The following is an 18,617-nucleotide window of genomic DNA, read 5'->3' on the forward strand; positions in this document are numbered from 1 at the left end:
GAATAATGAGGGGATCATAGTACAGTATTTGGTGAGGTGGAGGGGAGAGAGGGGAGGTGAGAGAAAAAATGGGAGCTTCTGCAAAGACCCACGTATTAGAACAGTAACTTATTTTTATTTTTTTTTTATTTAACTCCCTGCTGTGCGCGTTTCGCGCACAGCAGGCGTAACACTACAGGGATTCGGGTTATTTATGTAACATCACAATGACCTCCGTAATTCACTATTTGAGCTTTCTGTAGTAACATTTAAACTAAAATATTTTTAAGATAAATTAGCAGTTACCGTGCAGAATTTCATGCAAAAATCAAACTAAAACTTACTGAGAATAAGTTCTACACACAAATTTACAGAGGAGCTAAACATGTAGAAAGGACAGAAAAGAAACACACACGGCGCTGCAATAATTGGAAAGTGTTCAACAAGAAATTAGCAAGCAAGCATTAAATGCCGAAAAGGAAGCCACTTCGGTAACAAGATTCGAGTCAAATTTATTCTAGAACAAAAGCATAAGTACTGCCTATTATAGCAGTTGCAAGGATTGTGTTGAAACAAGGACAGAAGTATAGCAAAGAGATCATAATAAGAGTAGATTTTTAAAAGCCACCACGAAGACGAAGAACAAGATGAAGGGTGGACTCCTTCTGGATATTGTAGTCTGCAAGTGTGCGTCCATCCTCAAGCTGCTTGCCAGCAAATATCAGCCTCTGCTGATCTGGTGGAATCCCTTCCTTGTCCTGAATCTTAGCCTTCACATTATCAATAGTATCTGAACTCTCCACCTCCAGAGTGATGGTCTTCCCTGTAAGGGTCTTGACAAAGATCTGCATACCCCCTCTCAATCGCAGCACCAAATGGAGCGTAGACTCCTTCTGAATATTGTAGTCTGCAAGTGTCCTCCCATCCTCGAGCTGTTTACCTGCAAAGATCAAACGCTGTTGGTCTGGAGGAATGCCTTCCTTGTCTTGGATCTTTGCCTTCACATTGTCAATGGTATCTGAACTCTCAACCTCCAGGGTGATGGTCTTCCCAGTTAGTGTTTTGACAAAGATCTGCATGCCACCACGCAGGCGGAGGACAAGATGGAGGGTGGACTCTTTTTGGATGTTGTAATCAGCAAGTGTACGACCATCTTCAAGCTGCTTTCCAGCAAAAATTAGCCTTTGTTGATCTGGAGGAATTCCTTCCTTATCTTGAATCTTAGCCTTCACATTGTCAATGGTATCCGAGCTCTCAACTTCAAGAGTGATGGTCTTGCCAGTAAGAGTTTTCACAAAGATCTGCATGCCACCACGTAGACGGAGGACAAGATGGAGGGTGGACTCTTTTTGGATGTTGTAGTCTGCTAGGGTGCGACCATCTTCAAGCTGCTTTCCAGCAAAAATAAGCCTCTGTTGATCTGGGGGAATCCCTTCCTTATCTTGAATCTTAGCCTTCACATTGTCAATGGTATCCGAGCTCTCAACTTCAAGAGTGATGGTCTTGCCAGTAAGAGTTTTCACAAAGATCTGCATGCCACCACGCAGACGGAGGACAAGATGGAGGGTGGACTCTTTTTGGATGTTGTAGTCTGCTAGAGTACGGCCATCTTCAAGTTGCTTTCCAGCAAAAATAAGCCTCTGTTGATCTGGGGGAATACCTTCCTTATCTTGAATCTTAGCCTTCACATTGTCAATGGTATCTGAGCTCTCAACCTCAAGAGTGATGGTCTTGCCAGTTAGTGTTTTGACAAAGATCTGCATACCACCACGCAGACGAAGAACAAGGTGGAGAGTAGACTCCTTTTGGATGTTGTAGTCTGCAAGAGTACGGCCATCTTCAAGCTGCTTTCCAGCAAAAATAAGCCTCTGTTGGTCAGGAGGAATTCCTTCTTTATCTTGAATCTTAGCCTTTACATTGTCAATGGTATCTGAGCTCTCAACCTCAAGTGTGATGGTCTTGCCAGTTAGAGTTTTTACAAAGATCTGCATACCACCACGCAGACGGAGGACAAGATGGAGGGTGGACTCTTTTTGGATATTGTAGTCTGCAAGAGTGCGTCCATCGTCAAGCTGCTTTCCAGCAAAAATCAGTCTCTGTTGATCTGGAGGAATTCCTTCCTTATCTTGAATCTTAGCCTTTACATTGTCAATGGTATCTGAGCTCTCAACCTCAAGGGTGATGGTCTTGCCAGTTAGAGTTTTTACAAAGATCTGCATACCACCACGCAGACGAAGGACAAGGTGGAGGGTAGACTCCTTTTGGATATTATAGTCTGCAAGTGTACGGCCATCTTCAAGCTGCTTTCCCGCAAAAATCAGCCGTTGTTGATCTGGAGGAATTCCTTCCTTATCTTGGATCTTTGCCTTAACATTATCAATGGTATCAGAACTCTCAACCTCGAGAGTAATAGTCTTTCCAGTAAGAGTCTTTACAAAGATCTGCATCTGCAATAATTAAACAAAAGTTACAACTCTAATTCCAAAAAAAAAATAGAAATTAAAAGTTTCATGTCACCCAAATGGTATACACATGTATTGCATAAGTTCCAGTTCAACTATCCAAGTTAAATGATGAGGCTATGATTTTTTATATCTTGGTTCTAGATTTTGAAAACCCGTACCAACATAATCCATTAAATTTGGAAAGCATGAAATTGCTAATGATCAAATTAATAAATGAACAAATTCAAACTATTATGGATAAGTTCTTCCAGGTAATATACTATAAAACCAGCAAGTCAAAAATTCATAATCTCATTCAAATAGAACTAAGTAATAGGTTCTAATCTATTAACTAATTAACTAGGCAAGGTAACGAACAGTAGTTAAATCATTTGTTGAAGTCTAAATTTAGAATTCAAGTAATAAAAGCACCGCATATTGGAATAAAATCATGTTATCTTGATTTAATCAAGAACAAGATCATCATACTTTTTCAAATCAATAAATTAAAGATCACCAATCCAGGTTATCAAACTCCAGAACAAAAAAAAAGCATTTAAAAAAAATTCTAAATCAACCTAATACCCGATTCAAACTGCAAAATTAGTTTCAAACAATCAAAATCGGTAGAAATATACATGCACAAACATCTATAAAACTGTATTCAATCGCAGAAATGAATCTCATCTTTCATACCTATAAACTCAACCTCAACACATAATATTTTGGTCAAACAAGACAGATCAGAGCAAAATTACACAATAACATCGATCAATTAAGGCTAAAAAATTCACAATCTCACGCATCGCCCCCTATACATACATCAAAATTCCGAACAATAAATTCTCAGTCAAATACGATACATAGATGAGATAGAAGCGATTTGAATAATCAGATCTGAACGCAAATAATCGACTAAGATAGAAATGAACAAAATTCGATACAGAAACTTTGAATAATCAGATCGGAACGGAAATAATCGATTAAGACAGAAATGAACAAAATTCGATACCAAACGATGAATGAAGAAACTTACATTGGGAGAGGCTTTAGGTGTCGAGCGATGGAGGGATATGGAGAGAGATTTATCGCGATTGATTTGAAGAAACAGGACAATGAAAACCGAAGGGTTGAGAAGCGTATATATAGTGGTGCTTAACCGACTTGGATCAACAAAATATAAGGACGATTTAGCGGCCTTCATACGCTCGCAGCCATTAAATAATATTTTGGAGTTAGTTAGGACTTAGGACTTTTAATTTGTTCTGGAATTTTCTGACCAGAGACTTCTTCCGTGTTGAAATAGCCTAACAAAATTGAATTTTAATCTTCACTAATAAAAAGGAAAATTATACTTTTTCCCCAAATTATAAGTTTATAGCATTTTTTCTCTTAAGTATTTATGTACTCATATTTGTTCTCTTAATTATTTTTGAAGTGGTCTTCTCAAAAAATATATATATATATTTTTGAAGTGGTAATTTCTTCTCGTTTAGTGCTAAATAGATATTTTTACTCTTAAAATAATTATTTCATTTATTTTTTTGACATTTTTTATTTGAGCAGTCCATCAAAGAATAACTTGAACTGGTTATGGTGATTGCAGATTTTATAGTAAATTTCATGCCATTAATTTAAAAAATAAAATAAAATAAAATAAAAAATTGTCCATGGTCGTTATTGTCACAGTGGTATTCGTTGGACTATGATTGAAACCTATGGTTTAAAGTTGAAACCAATGTCTTTGAACCAAACCGGTTATGTAGAACTCTTTAAGCCTTATTTGTTGGGCCATCATCTTTGTAAATACTAAGGCCCAAACTATGAGTTCTGAACCGAATATTTATTGGGTTTCTTATTATTACTCAATACATAGGTCTTTAACCGCCCCATCTGAGAAATAGCCCATATTTAAGCCCACTTTCTCAGCTTTATAGTTTATTAGTTTATACCGGTCTCACCATTAGGCCCATTATTTGAAAGATGAAACTTTGTGGGATCATTTCAAATTTCTATTTTTTTTTTTGTTCTTTCTTCAGTTTTTTTTTTAAATTTAATTTTCTAATTTTCATTGCTCTAATTTTCCATTATTTATTTTTTATATTTTTCAAATGTACATATAGGTGATATAGCTTCTTCTTTTTCTTTTTCTCTAAAAAAATAATTTTTTTTATAAATAATAATTTCGACGGCTCTCACCACTATGGAGACTCAACTGGTTGCCAAGTGCCCACAACAACGTCATACTTCCATTTTTTTGTTTTTTTTTTTTTAATTTTTTTTTTTTTTTTGTTGAAAGGTAAACGTAGCTATTCCATTAATTCATAACATAAAACGTTTACATCAACGATCAATGAAATGGTAAACCATTCTTTACAGTCAGACATATAAACAACTTTTCTAACTATGCTATAGAAAACTTGAATCGCAGACTGTTTCATAACTAGGAAGCTATGTTCCTTCAAGGAGCTTAAAGCTTCATCAAAGATCTGGGTCTTCATCATCATTCTTTTTTGCTCCCCCATGATAAGATCAACACTTGCTGAAACCAAACTAAACGATTTATGCTAATGATAATGAAAAGCTCGTGAAAGTAACGAGAGGAAAAAGCCCGTGAAAGTAACGAGAGGAAAATACAATAATAGAGAAAATAAAAAGTTGTAAAGCCAAAGTAGGGTTGGGAGTTCAAAGACTACCAACACAAACCCTAATATCTACCTACTATTATTTTATTCAAAGGGAAAGAAAACGGAAGACGAAGATCTGTGGCGGTGGTCGGAGGCGGACAGAGCTGCAACGGAGGTCGGGGCGGAAGAAGAGCGAGAGTAAACGTAGAAAGTGACCAAAACCGCCGGCTCAAAGCTCCATTAGAGCTCCGGCCGGAGGCCGGCGGTGGAAGCCGAAGTTGAGCAGCAGAGAAAAGCTTTTTGTTTTAGAGAGAAAAGGGAGACAGTTTTTTTTTTAATTATTTGTATAGTATAAATTGATTTTTTTTGGTGCGCAAGATGGGCCAAGCCCCGGTATAAAAAACTAGTGAACCCTCCTGGTTGCGACGTTCATGGCGTCTCTGGAGAGGATGTCAATGACCCCATTTGGCGGGCGATTCAGAGCTAAGGTCCCTCGGCCCATTGAGTGGTTTGACCCATGTTAGCTAGGTAATCGACATTATAGGCGAAAGTCTCTTTGTGACCTTAACTGACAAAAGACTACAAAAATATCGATTTAAATTAAAAATGTCAATATACAAAAGTAAATCAGTTTAAATTATCTATAGCTAATCGATTCAAATTTCAAATTAAAAAAATTAGTAAATTACTTATATAATAAATCAAACTTAGAACTTTGTAGTCGTTGCATAAAAGAAATCGAACCTAACCATGGCCAGCAATATTTATTTCGTACCTAGAAGGCAGCACCTACATTGAAACTGACACTTGAACATAACGTAAATTGGAAGCCAAGCAGGCAGTTTACGTTAGTTAATCCCGAGGATACACATGCAATATGCCTATATACTACTCATCATCTTCTTTGTTTACATCATGTATTCATAAATTGGGATATGCAACAAACTCTTATGATGCCTTTTTTTGAGGGATCCTTTGATTTTCTGTGTGCTCAAAACTGAGAGTGTTGTCTCTCCCATCCATACACATACAATACAAACACCTTGGTAAAGGTTTTGTCTCCCATCCTTTAATTGTAAGTTAGTTCAATACGCTTAGTTTCAATTAAAAAGTTAAATTAATAGTTGAATTGCATATTTATATATATTATGCTTAGTAAAATTATCAAAGTGAGTTGATGGGACAGACCAATAATACTAGGCTACCAGCCTAAGGGAGGTCGGCCCATCCCGCCTCGCCTTAGGCCGGCCCATGGGGTTAGGCGGGGGCTGGAAAATATTTTAAGTTTATAATTTTTGTAAATTTATAATTTGTAAATAAAAATGTAAATATTAAAATCATTTTAGATAGTCTAAAGATAAGGAAATTGAGGGATATTGCCTTAGGGTTTTTGTTTTGTAAATTTGTAATATTTATTTATTTTAATAATTTTTCTAATTTAGTACTTTGGCAGACTTGCACGGCGGCCCTTACTGGCCTGCATGTTAAGTGGGTTGGGCTTAAAACGGGCTTAAAATCTCAAAGCTCGTCCAACTATTTTGGCGAGACGAGAATGACTAGTCTAGTTGACTAAATCTGTTTTGACAGCTCTAATGTTTATGTGTCGTTTCTACGTAATTAGTGCCAAATAGGTAGAAAGGTAGTGGAATTCATGAAGAGGTGCATACAACGAAAATGTGATTAAAGAAGGGAAAATGTATAATTAATCAAGGTGGGCAACATGAGAAGGACAAAATAAATGGCGACATAATTCATTGGTTGGATGATTGGAATTAAGAGGAGTAGTGTGAGGACAGGAAGACGTTAATCAAACGTTGTTGTATGAGTTAGAGTTTCACGTGATCCCACTCAAGATCTTGTCACCCATGCGGGTTTGTGTTTCGTGTACTGAAAATTCTATTCTAATGGTATTGATCTAATGAATAAAAAGTCTTATTTTATGATTTATTTTTAGCGACGATGTAACATTGAATTATTGTCCCTAACTCCCTAAGAATAGTCACCAGCCAATATTCAAGTGCATCCATTTATTTTTGTGAGTCTCTTGAGACCCTTCTTAAATACACACAAGCTACTACACTAATGCGTACAAAGTAGCTTTTGGGCATTAATGCTGAGTGAATTGCATATAGTCTAATATGTGTGCATTCGTTTAATAGTTTGTCTGTACTTATGAAGGGTCTCACGAGAAAAAGGTGGTCTCATTTGATTACTATATACATAAGTTGGTTCATATGCAACTACTGCTTTCCCGTGCACTTTTGCACCATTATGTTTGTACCGCCACGTGTTTAGAAATACACTAGATCAGAGTGTAGTATATTTTACAAACTGAGTGATGCTGAATGGTGCATTTGTAAATGCACCACATTCTGAAACATTTTTAAACAAGTAGTGATGCATTTATGCATATATATTAGCGTAAAATAGTATTATAATATGAGAAGAAGTAGCCGCACCACATATTGTCTCTATATATATATATATATATATGCTACTCTCTCTACTGTCGGTGATAACCAACACACGTAAAGTCTCATTAATCCATTATCACTTTGCTTGAATATCATTTAATCATGTCTACCACCATACCTTTTTGACTTGGACCAAACATGTTTAGCCAAAATATTTCGGAGTATTATTTTTTAGCTTACATGTGAAAAGTGGTTTTTAATTAACATAATAGAAAAATGTGAGGTTTTCATATATTGAAAATAGTGACCATTTTTTGACTACCTTAAGCAATGGTCAAAAAGTTTTTAAAAAAGATTGTTAATTTTCAGGACAGTTAACCTTTTCCTTATATTCACTTTTTTTTTTTCGACTTTTTGTGCTTCAGTAGGTTGAAAAAGTAATTATAAACAGATACTACATTATAAGAGAGTCAGTAGTACTAAAAAAAAACACAATCAATTTTTTGAAATAAATTGTTATATTTTTCAATCATTCATTTTTTTTTTTCAAGCTAAGCTTGGGTTTCATGAGTTTCCTAAACCACCGTACCATTAAGCATTCGACCCATTTAATCGCAAATTCTATGGTAATTGTATGGCTTCGTTTCATGTAGTTTTTAGTTTATTTGGTTAGTGGTTCATGTATGTTATATATAAATATTATAGGATTCATGAGAAGAAAATGTGTTTTCTTGTAAAAAAATTAGACACAAGAGTGCAATAACAACATCCCCATTAGGTATAGTTTTTGAGAAATTTTTGAAGAAATAAGTAGGAGAGAGAAGGGATAGAAGAAAAAAAAAAGGCATAGGAAATTACAGTGTAGTGGACGCAGGGAGTGCACACGCCCGACTGGACGCTTTAGGTGCGCTTCACGCGGGGAGTGCAACAACAATTTTCATTTTCGTGGGGTTCACTGCAGAGTTAAAAATCAGATCTCCCTGTAACACCCGCAATTCTTCTCTCCTCCACATGCATGTGCATTCAAACTTGCATAAACCACCTAAAATCCACCATTGTAGATGCTCTAAGGAAAAGTATAAAGATCATCTAAAAAACATGCAAACTCAAAAAGTACACCAAACAAAACTATAAAGTATATCCCTTTTTCAGTTGTACTTTTACATATTATAGAATATAGTTTGTAATTTTACTCTTTTTTCTTTTGTGGTTAGCGTATGCATTTTTTATATTAACTTTTCATTTTTGTCAAGTATTATTTGATGCTAGATTTATAGTAAAATTTCATCACGCTTCGTACCTACATGTGTGCTGATGAACATAAAGTCATAAAAATTTTAATAAAAAACTTCTCTTCTTGTGGACTTTAAATAAAACCTTTTATATCCATAAAATCCATTCTCAAAGTCAAAGGTTGTTTTAACATGTGTTGTTGTGAGTTGTTGTCAGAACATTTAGGGTGAGTTTGTACACACATGTTCTTCAATTCTTGTGTACAAGCATCCAAATATGCAAGTGGTTGATGTTGAATTTGTCAGTGACCTAATCCTGCCCTAGTAAATGGAAGGGATAACAGACACTGTAAAATTCTCTATCTATAACTCATCATCAAGTAAAAAAGTAGGCTTATAATAACGGCATGTTAGGACACCATAGAGGTTCTTTTTTTTTTTTTTTTTTTTTAAATCTACATCTAAATTTCGATGTGAGACAAATGTTACTTCAAGCCTTTCCAACTTTAACGGGTACTCTTTGAGAATCATTTTCTCATTAACTTATTATCTATTTCGTGCGTATAATATATCAAATTAAACATCTCACTTAGGAGAACCGAATCACTCTAACTTGAACCAAATTAAGAGTGGACCACACTAAAAAATTATACTACAAAATGATCACTTTAAATGCCAAAACAACTAATTTTTCAACATATCACATTTTCTTGTTTGGTTCAATGGAATGTTATAGTACTGTAGGTCGAAGATGTGGGATGGGAATTACATTCCCCACACATTCTTAAGTTATATGAAATTCTAAAAAATGTTACATTACGTGGAAACAATCTTCAACCAAACACTCGCTAATGACCAAATTTAATTACTTTACCCACAAAAGATAAAATTCTCTCGCCTAGGGCCTCACAGACAAAGGAATAAATCACAGTAATTACGGTTGTCAATGATCGATCATGTATCTTTACCCAAAATTTACCACCTAAGAATCAATTGAAATGTCCATACAAACTAAATTTAATTAGTTTGATCTATAAAAAGACTTACAATCACCGCTTGAAGGTGTACCTTTCCAAACTAATTTATCGCACTCTAATATAATTTATACCTCAGCCAACGTAGCCACACGTGAACCCTATAATTATTGGTTCAGTGGTCCTCCACGTGCGGCTCCATATAGTAATAATGTTGGTTATTAATTACAATTATTAATTACGAATTAGGACTAATAATAATGTAAGAATAACACCCCCAACAACTTGCAGTAGAATAAGCATTAACACAACACCGCTTTTGTTTTGCTGATGTTGTCTCACGTTGACTTTGTGTTTGCCGCCGCTGTCTGCTGTGCAGAATTTGAGGTCCATTCTTAATTACTTTCTCTTTGTTTTTTTTTAATCACACTGCTAATCCCAACACTCCCATCATTTAATATTTCACTTATGGAAATCAATTGTGTGATTAAACTAATACTATTCCCCCCAATGCTTGCGCCATAAAACTAGCAAAAGCTTTTACTGCTTTGAATTGTTTGGTCTACCATGTGACACTGTCCTTCTTCTTCTTCTACAACACTGCAACTTAAGCCTCTCTCATGTTTGGATTTTGTCGTCCACGTGGCGCTTCTTTGCTCGTCAAGATTCAAAAACCAAAAGTGATGGATACTTTGAGTCTAAGTATCGATTCAATTGTCGGCGGAGTAGTTGTAACAATTTTGAGATTTGCTATATTTTCTTGTCCCACGTTAAAAAGAATAACAACTGGTCCTCAAGATTTTCGATCTTTAAAAAATAGTATCATATGAGTTTACGCTCTGAGGTGGGATGTTAATTAGGGGTGGGATTTGGTCCGATATAAGTTTTTTCAAGCTTGGTTTCGAGGCTCCAATTAGTTAGATTTGGACCAAGATTAGCTCTTTACAGGATTGTCCTTATCTAGGATGTTAATTTTGGACCGATTTAGGGTTAATTCAATCTTAAATTGGTTTATAGCTAGCTACCTCCACCACATAAGTCTGAATTCTCAATTTCACGTATAAGTGAAATTTTTTCAATTTCACGTATAAGTGAAATTTTTTCAATTTCAATCGAGTCTAATACAATCTCACTTCAAAAAGTATCGCCGCCATAATGTTGTATACATACATGTCCAAACTCTCAATTCCCAATCTCATGTTTTCCCAATTTGCCCTAGCCACACCTTTTGGTACAAGATTTGGCTTTATATGTTTTCAAAAAAAAAAAAAAAAGATTTGGCTTATATATATAGTAGCATTGTTGTTTTGAAAATGGTCCATCCGATCAAGTTCTTTCTTTCCCATAAGAAAGGCTAAAAAGTATGCGTACACGCATAATAATTATATTTTTTTGTTTTAAAAAAAAACACTAGAAAAAACAACATATCAGATGTCCTCATCAGTGGTAGACCAAATGGAGATGACATTTGTCCAAACATATTATCAACATATTCTGTCGAATCTTAAATTTAAAAAAAATAAATAAAACAAAATTGTAGCTTATGATGAGTGTTGAAGAAGAAAGAGGTTGATACTGTAAATCTTATGCATCTCATAGTTCAGACTGTACATAGAAATGAAGTAACAGATAATTAAAAAACATCCCTTTTTTCACCATTAATAAGGAACAAAAGCTTTCATCAAACTACCTAAAACTAGGCCTTCTTAGAAGGCTGCAACTTAACATTAATAAATAACAACCTTTTAGATCAGATCAGCAGGCAAAGCCTACAAAAAACAAGTTTAATTTCATCTTGTTCTTTGTAGGAAATGTCCTCGAAAAATCCCAACAAATATTTCTCGATGCCAAGCAATTCAAGCTGTCGAATGAAAACCGAAAGAGAAAAACCTGAATAATAAGAATCCGAGAAGAGTTAAACATGTAAGGAACATAGGTCTCTCAGTCATATATCCAGCTATACAGTTGGAATTGGAAGTCGTAGTCGGGCTTTATGGCTTTATGTACGTACTTTACTCTCTATACTCCTACGTTATTGCTGCTCGAATCCATTAGGATCTTTAATCTTCGGGCTGATTTCATGAACTCGCTGCATAATCAACGGGAAAAGAATGAATAACAAAGTTTCGGGTTTTATAAGATAGAAATGCGGGAATCTAATATATCTACCTGAAAGGTTCATCACCGAGGTGCTTGACTGCACCGGTGACATCTCGGTACAGCACATGATTCAGCACTTCCGAGTTTTCGATGCCAAACATGTCCGCTAATTTTTTGTTGAGCTTTTCATATGACTCTAGTAGTGAAAGATCCAGGGTACGGCCAACGTCCTCTGATTCCATAAAAACCTTACAGTGACCGGTCTCTAAATTCGGCTCGGGTTGGGAACCGTCACGTGGAGAGCGCTCGAGGGTGCCGTGGAGATTAAGGTTAGGACCAGAACTGTCGGAAGTGTTTCCGAGCTTATGTGCGTTGCCATCAGACGAGCTATTGCCGGTACCAACGGGAGAAACAGTATCACCAGAGCAGCTTAACGAGATCTGCTGCTCGGTGAGAATAGGTTTACCAAAAAGAACGAGTGGTGCTTTCCCACTATCAGATTTTTTCAAAGTCTCGGCAGAATTTCCCATGGTTAGCAAGCAAGAAATTTCCTCGGTGCTGCAAGGCTTGTGGATTGCCAGACTATTCGTAGGCCTAGAGGGCATAGCAGCATGATCGAGCGGAGGAAAACCCACAGGAAAAAACCCCGACTGTAGTTTATTGAGATGGAGATCTGATAATGATAAACCGTATTGAGCATGCCTGGCTCCCTGCATGCCAGCAGGGGGTGTGTTGTCGGGAAGACAACCGAACGGGCCATTCGGACCGAGAAGGTGGGTGCTGGAAAAAGCCGGCATAGGAAGTTGTCCATCAAACGGGAAATCTGGATGTTGAGGTAATCTAAACTTCTTCCTCGGGGGCGAGAAGGGAGAGATATGCATCGTGGGCATGTTGGATACTAATTCCACCAGCCACGGGCTAACGCGTTTCACGTTTTGAAGCAAATCCGGTTCATCCCATGTTACCTGCAGCATTTTATTTTGAATCAGAGATGCCTTTCAACTATCAAAGTACTAAATTCAGTTCAATTGAGGTCAACTAAGAGCACCGAAACTATAAACCATTAAAACCGCTTATGGTCAAGCGAGAAAACTATAAACTGTTGACTCTTTGTGTTTCAGTAGTTTGAGAAAATAGTTATGAACAGATACTACATTGTAACAGAGTCAGTAGTCCTCCAAAAAAAAAAAAGGTTTCTAAAAGTTCTAACATGTACATACATATCATTCTTAAAGCGAAGCAGATGAATTTAAGAATTAATAGCAGCGAAATATTGTGGACTTATAATATATTTGGAAAACATTCGGAATTTACATTACCTGGAGAAGCCTCCATGGAGAATCTGGCCAGCGTATTGGATCTGCAACCTGAACCGAAGATATAGTTCCCATGAACCAGCTTATCCGGGAAGAATCCTCGGTTTCAAAGGCCATCTTAAACCTCATCCCCGAGCACCAACGGATCTGCAATGCTGTCTTCACGAGAGAGGCCTTGACGCAGAACTCTGGAGTGCTAGCCCGAGGGTAGTAAATCACCTCAAAGGGCTGTCCATTGACTGCAAGATTAGCAGCTTCGACAACCGATTCAGCCTTCACCTTTCCACTGCCCATCAAGTTCCCGTTATTTCTCCCATTCCCATTTCTCATCAATTTGTTCTCATCCTCCCTAAGAAAAGCAGAAAACCCCCCATAGGGCACCATGCAATTCCCGCCGACTGGATTCCAACCGGACGAAGTTTCAGGTCCGCCACCGATCCCCCTTTTAGCCCGTCGAATCCCAACACAAAGATCCCCATTCTCTGCCCTCAGGAACACAATCGAATCCCCTGCCACGAGCTTTTTGTGGTTCACAAACGTACTCCATCCCGTCGTCAAAAGATGCCGCCTCGGGGTCCCTCTATAAATATGCCTAAACTTCCAAGTCTCCCCGTGCACATCTTTAGCCAGAATGGTCTGAACCGGAGGATCAGCAGAGTAGTCCAACCGAGGAAAAATGGTCTCTGCACAATACCTTGGCACCGAAAAACCTCCCCCATTGTTAGCATCCGATTGTGTCAACGTTTTCGCAAAAGAAGTGGGCTTATCAGGGCTATTATCACCTCCATTAATCCCAACCCCCCCATCATCCTCAAACTCAACCTCATTCCTACTGATCGGAACCAATCTAATCTTCGAGAAAACCTCGTCCGTCTCAGGATCTGCCATATACCTAATTCCCGACACCCTGCAAGGAATATAGGACGGAATCCTCGAAGAATTCCTGAAATCAACATTGCTCGAGGCGTGTTCGGCGTGCCCCTGAGGGAAGTAGAAAACCTTAGAGTTCACTGGTGGCATTTGAACCATACTACCAGCACAGGCATGCCATAACTGAGAATCTAAGCACTTTTCTGTTTCTCTCACTGTGTCGTTGGAATCCATAAAAGTAATCATCTTGTAATTAACCCAATAGATTCTACAGAAGTTAAACTACTCAAACTCAACTGGTTATTAATTCATAGAAGAATCCACCTTTTTGTTTAGAAGATCTATAGTTCACACTACCCACAGTAAATGCTGTCACCAACAGAAAACAAAGATCCTTTAGGGAAATTATTAATGGAAAAACAAACAGAATAATCAAAGCAAACTGAACAAAAATAATTTCAGAAGAATCAGATTCAAGATTCATACCTATTGTATCTCCAGTCAACAGGGAAATCTTCTTGTCCCAAGAGAAGCCATAACTGCTGCAACCTTCAAATCTCAGAGACTGGTCAAAATTCTCAAAGGCTTCCACTTTCCTCCCAACAAAATCAGATAAATTATTCTTGATTTTCCCAACAATTCAACAAAGTTGGACCAGATTAAGTGTCCGACCACTCATTTTTCTAGAATTTGACCACCTTAATCCTTCCAAATGTATCACCAAGAAAAACCCTAAGAACCCACACAAAATCCCATCACTTTTGACTTGGTACAAAACAACAAACACCCCAAAGAAAGACGAGATTTTTCCCAAGAATTTCTCTAAGAACCCAAGAGAATTGCTTGCTCCCACCACTCAAAGCTTCTAACTTTACCCACTATCTTCAACCCCAGCACAGAAAACAGCCAATTTTCAAGAGAAAAGCTAAACCAAGAGGGAAAAGAAAAAAAAAAAGAGAAAACCCTATCAAAAATCGCAACCAATGGAAAGTGAAAACTCGTTGATGTGCTTTTACTTCAGCTCTTTGTCATCTTTATGTCTCAAGACACACATATTACAGATAGAGCTCTGTCTTCATATATTTGGATCAATATGTATGTATATATCCCTCTCATGTATGCATGTTCACATGTATGCCTCTATACATGTCCTAACTATTTAGGAGTCTCCCTTTCATAATTATTTTAATTTTACTTCTTTGGGCTTTTAATTAAAAAAAAAAAAATCATCATCCGTATTTGAATGTGTGTTCTGGGTAAAGTCAGTTTTAGTTACTTATAACTGATCAACTCAACTCAAAAAATTGGATACACAGCTCTTAGAAATAGTTAAACTTAAAACATCATAGTTACTAAATTAACTGTCCGACCAACTTGATTGAGTTATCATTTTCTTTTACCTTTTTCTACACTATTGAATGTCCCAAAGCTATAAATCTAATTTAGAGATAGTCGGAGATCTACTCCTAAAATTGTACTTTTATTAAAAAAAAAGTTTAGCCCAAAACTTCGACCATAGAGTAACAATTTGTTCATCAAGGTTCTCAAATTGGTGTGTGTATTTTTCTTTTTAAATATTATTTATTAATAATATTTTTGGTTTCATATTAATTATCTCCTGGTTGGTTGATTAAATTTTGATTTTTCTTACCTTCTTCTTCGGATCTGAGGAAACTGAGATGTACCTTACGAAGTCAGCAAAACAACAAAGATCTCAAGGCAAGCTATCCAAATATTAATTTATGATTTAAAAAAAAATAAAATATAGGGGTTGAGGGGTCATTTTTAGTATTTGTTTAATCAATAAAAAATAATATATTTATTCTGTTGGATTTATTTGGTATTTTCTTAGGAGGGATTAGTTTAACAGTGAGATTTGGAAAATATTATTGATGGATGTATGGTAGTGAGTGGAAGTCAAAGAACACTAAAAGCAAGGCAGGGGAAAAAAAAGATTAAATAATAATTAAATAATTAGATGTAAAGTGGGGGGTTAATTAAGTTAACTAGATATGGTTAAAAATGAATTTAAGTGGGGGTGGTGACTTGATTGAGGTTAACTCATTAACTGTACTTGTCTTAAGCTTTGGGATTGGTTTGGTCAACCTCCTGCTAACATTTATTTTTAAAATATGTATTAAATATTCTTGATATCTGAACATTAAAATAATTAATTTTTAATCTTACTCTTAATTTGTTTAATTATTCGTGTAATTCAAACTCGAGACTTTATTACTTCAGAAAATATATTCTTTTTAATTAGATTACGAATTGTTAACACCGGCTTGAGTGAATGTAGAAGGTTGATTATTAACCAATATTGAACAACATTTTCAGGGAACTAAATTTGACAACTTACTCCCGGAAAAAATGGCTCTATTACACTCCTAGAAAAAAAGCCTATATTACGCGTGATAGGGAGTTGTTCACTTGTTTGTGTTCAATCATCTTTCAATAATTTTTCATCATGTGCTTCACAAGGATAATTTAGGATTTTTTTTGTACCCATAGGATCTTGAATTCTTAGTTTATCTTATGTCCCGGTTGGGCAGGGGTCGCCTCCTGGCCTCCTTGTTGATCCAAAATTGACGTCTTAATTAGTTTGATTGATTTAGTTATATTTCGTAAAATAAGAATACAAATGTAATACACAAAAATGCTTATTAGTGAAAGATTCAAGCTTTTATGTTGTATTCAATTATGCATAGTAATTATATTTACAGTTTGTAAGGATGTTTGTATCTATCTTCAAAAAAAAAAAAAAAAGGATGTTTGTATCTTATATATGATCATTATATATATCCTCGAAACTTAGGTAAATGTTAATTACTCCGTGTAATGCTTATTAGTGAAAGATTCAAGCTTTTATGTTGTATTCAATTATGCATGGTAATTATATTTACATTTTTTAAGGATGTTTGTATCTTAGGTAAATGTTAATTACTCCGTGTAGTTTAGGGGTCCTAGTATCTTAGCAGAGAATTAAGTGGGTAGTTAGTTGATGTTTGCTTTTCGACACACAACAAATCAAACCGCTATAACTACCCATCATGCATCCTTCCCCTTTCTGTCATTTGCAGAACCCAACCCCAACTTTCTAAAAACTTGATTATATTAAATATATATTGTGCCCACTCTTCATTATTGTCTTTCTTCTTCTTCATCATCACCACGACAATTACTAACTACTCTTAATTAATGTTCACCTATATATATATGCTCTTCTTGGCAACAATATAATCCACACTCAATTCTACTAATCATCATGTAATTTTTTGGTATATGTATTCAGGAAAAAGTTTTTGATTATTGCTGGTGGTAAGTAATATCAACAAATCGATATATTTTTTCATATCATGAAAATGATTGGGGAGGTTTCTGGTTGTAAATCTTAATTTTTAAATTATTTTTGCGTGATAAAAATCTCAAGTTTTTACGTATAAGATTTATTGTAGGAGAGTAGGCAATCCAAAGATTATCAAGAATGAAAAATTATTGTTTATTATTTCTTGATGAGTTGTATAAATCAAATTAGCTAACTTGTTACTTCAACAATTTATTTTTGAGAAAATGACACTTTTAGTCTCTTAGTTATGATAGAAATGTAACTTTTGTCTTTTTTAATTATTTGAAGTATAGATTTAACCATTCAATTATTATCAAAGTGACAGATTTGATCCCTGCCAAGACACTAACATGCCACTTCAATAATAACTGGATGATTAAATCTGCATCGCAAGTAATTAAGGGATTAAACATATACAACAATCATAACTAAGGGACTAAAAATGTCATTTTCTTATATATGTTGCACAACCCCAACTTATCCTTCAGTTTTTCTTTTTTTTTTTTTAATATGAACTCTAACTTCTGATTGGAGTATTTAAAACTTTATAATATAGCGATCTAAATTTATGACACTATGTAATTAGATACATGTCTCAATATTTAATTTTTAAATCATCAAAAAAAAAAAAAGTACATTTACTATTCGAGTAACGTGCACTAGCTAGCTAGAATACATTCTTGATTTGTATCTATCATTAGTTCACACGTTGATTAAATTTGCCAAAATTATTCTTACCCCAATTAGTAAAAATATTGATGTATCCAAATTAAAGAAGGAAGCTACTACTATTGCAAAGTCAGTTGCCACACAACTACATGGGTGCATACGTGGCACACTGAGACGACAAATGCACACCCTTAAGGTTCTGTTTGTTTGGTACGATGGAATTGAACAACACCAACGATCGACTGATCCAAATGTAACCATTCTTTTATTACGGTTTTTAACTTACGCTAGACTAATTCTAATCTTACAGAATACTTATACAAAAGCATTGAATATAAATTATTTTGGATCAATTTATATAGCTGTGATGAATAGTACAAAAGAAATATCAAGATGGAACATTTAATGTGAAAATCTGGAAAGAGAAAAATCAACAAACCTTTTTAGACTGGGTTAGGTTCAAATTTACAAATATGATTGAATAGTACATTCTGTGACCTACAGATTTATTTATATATATAAGTGGGAGGAATGAGACCTGGAAACTAACTAAAGGTGAGAAATGTGATCGAGATGCTAAATAAGGGTCCAACCACATGAGGTTAGGAAGCTTCGATTGGAGTGGTGTAATTAGGGAGGAAAAGTT

At 35.6% G+C, this 18,617-nt stretch overlaps 1 protein-coding gene and 1 pseudogene across 1 annotated transcript; both read right to left on the bottom strand.

Moving 5' to 3' along the window:
* Positions 1 to 378: 378 nt before the first annotated feature.
* LOC116016531 lies at positions 379 to 3,642 on the bottom strand (annotated as a pseudogene).
* Positions 3,643 to 11,221: 7,579 nt separating this feature from the next.
* On the bottom strand, positions 11,222 to 15,020 carry LOC116016743 (auxin response factor 18-like). The gene is made up of 4 exons (XM_031257126.1): positions 14,443 to 15,020; positions 13,090 to 14,325; positions 11,840 to 12,735; positions 11,222 to 11,759 (listed from the first exon to the last, which is right to left on the bottom strand). Exons 2-4 carry the CDS (start codon positions 14,200 to 14,202, stop codon positions 11,690 to 11,692), a joined length of 2,079 nt encoding a protein of 692 aa, XP_031112986.1. The 5' UTR covers positions 14,203 to 14,325; positions 14,443 to 15,020; the 3' UTR covers positions 11,222 to 11,689.
* Positions 15,021 to 18,617: the final 3,597 nt, after the last annotated feature.

The sequence above is a fragment of the Ipomoea triloba genome, chromosome 4, assembly GCF_003576645.1.
Source record: "Ipomoea triloba cultivar NCNSP0323 chromosome 4, ASM357664v1".
In the NCBI taxonomy this organism is placed as follows: Eukaryota; Viridiplantae; Streptophyta; class Magnoliopsida; order Solanales; family Convolvulaceae; genus Ipomoea; species Ipomoea triloba.

Bases quoted from the DNA above. Each gene is read 5' to 3' on its own strand.
- LOC116016743 (XM_031257126.1), bottom strand. From the start codon at position 14,202: ATGATTACTTTTATGGATTCCAACGACACAGTGAGAGAAACAGAAAAG. The intron at 12,736-13,089 runs GTAATGTAAATT...AAAATGCTGCAG, and splicing joins CTCCATGGAGGCTTCTCCAG to GTAACATGGGATGAACCGGA. The intron at 11,760-11,839 runs GTAGATATATTA...TTGATTATGCAG, and splicing joins CTCGGTGATGAACCTTTCAG to CGAGTTCATGAAATCAGCCC.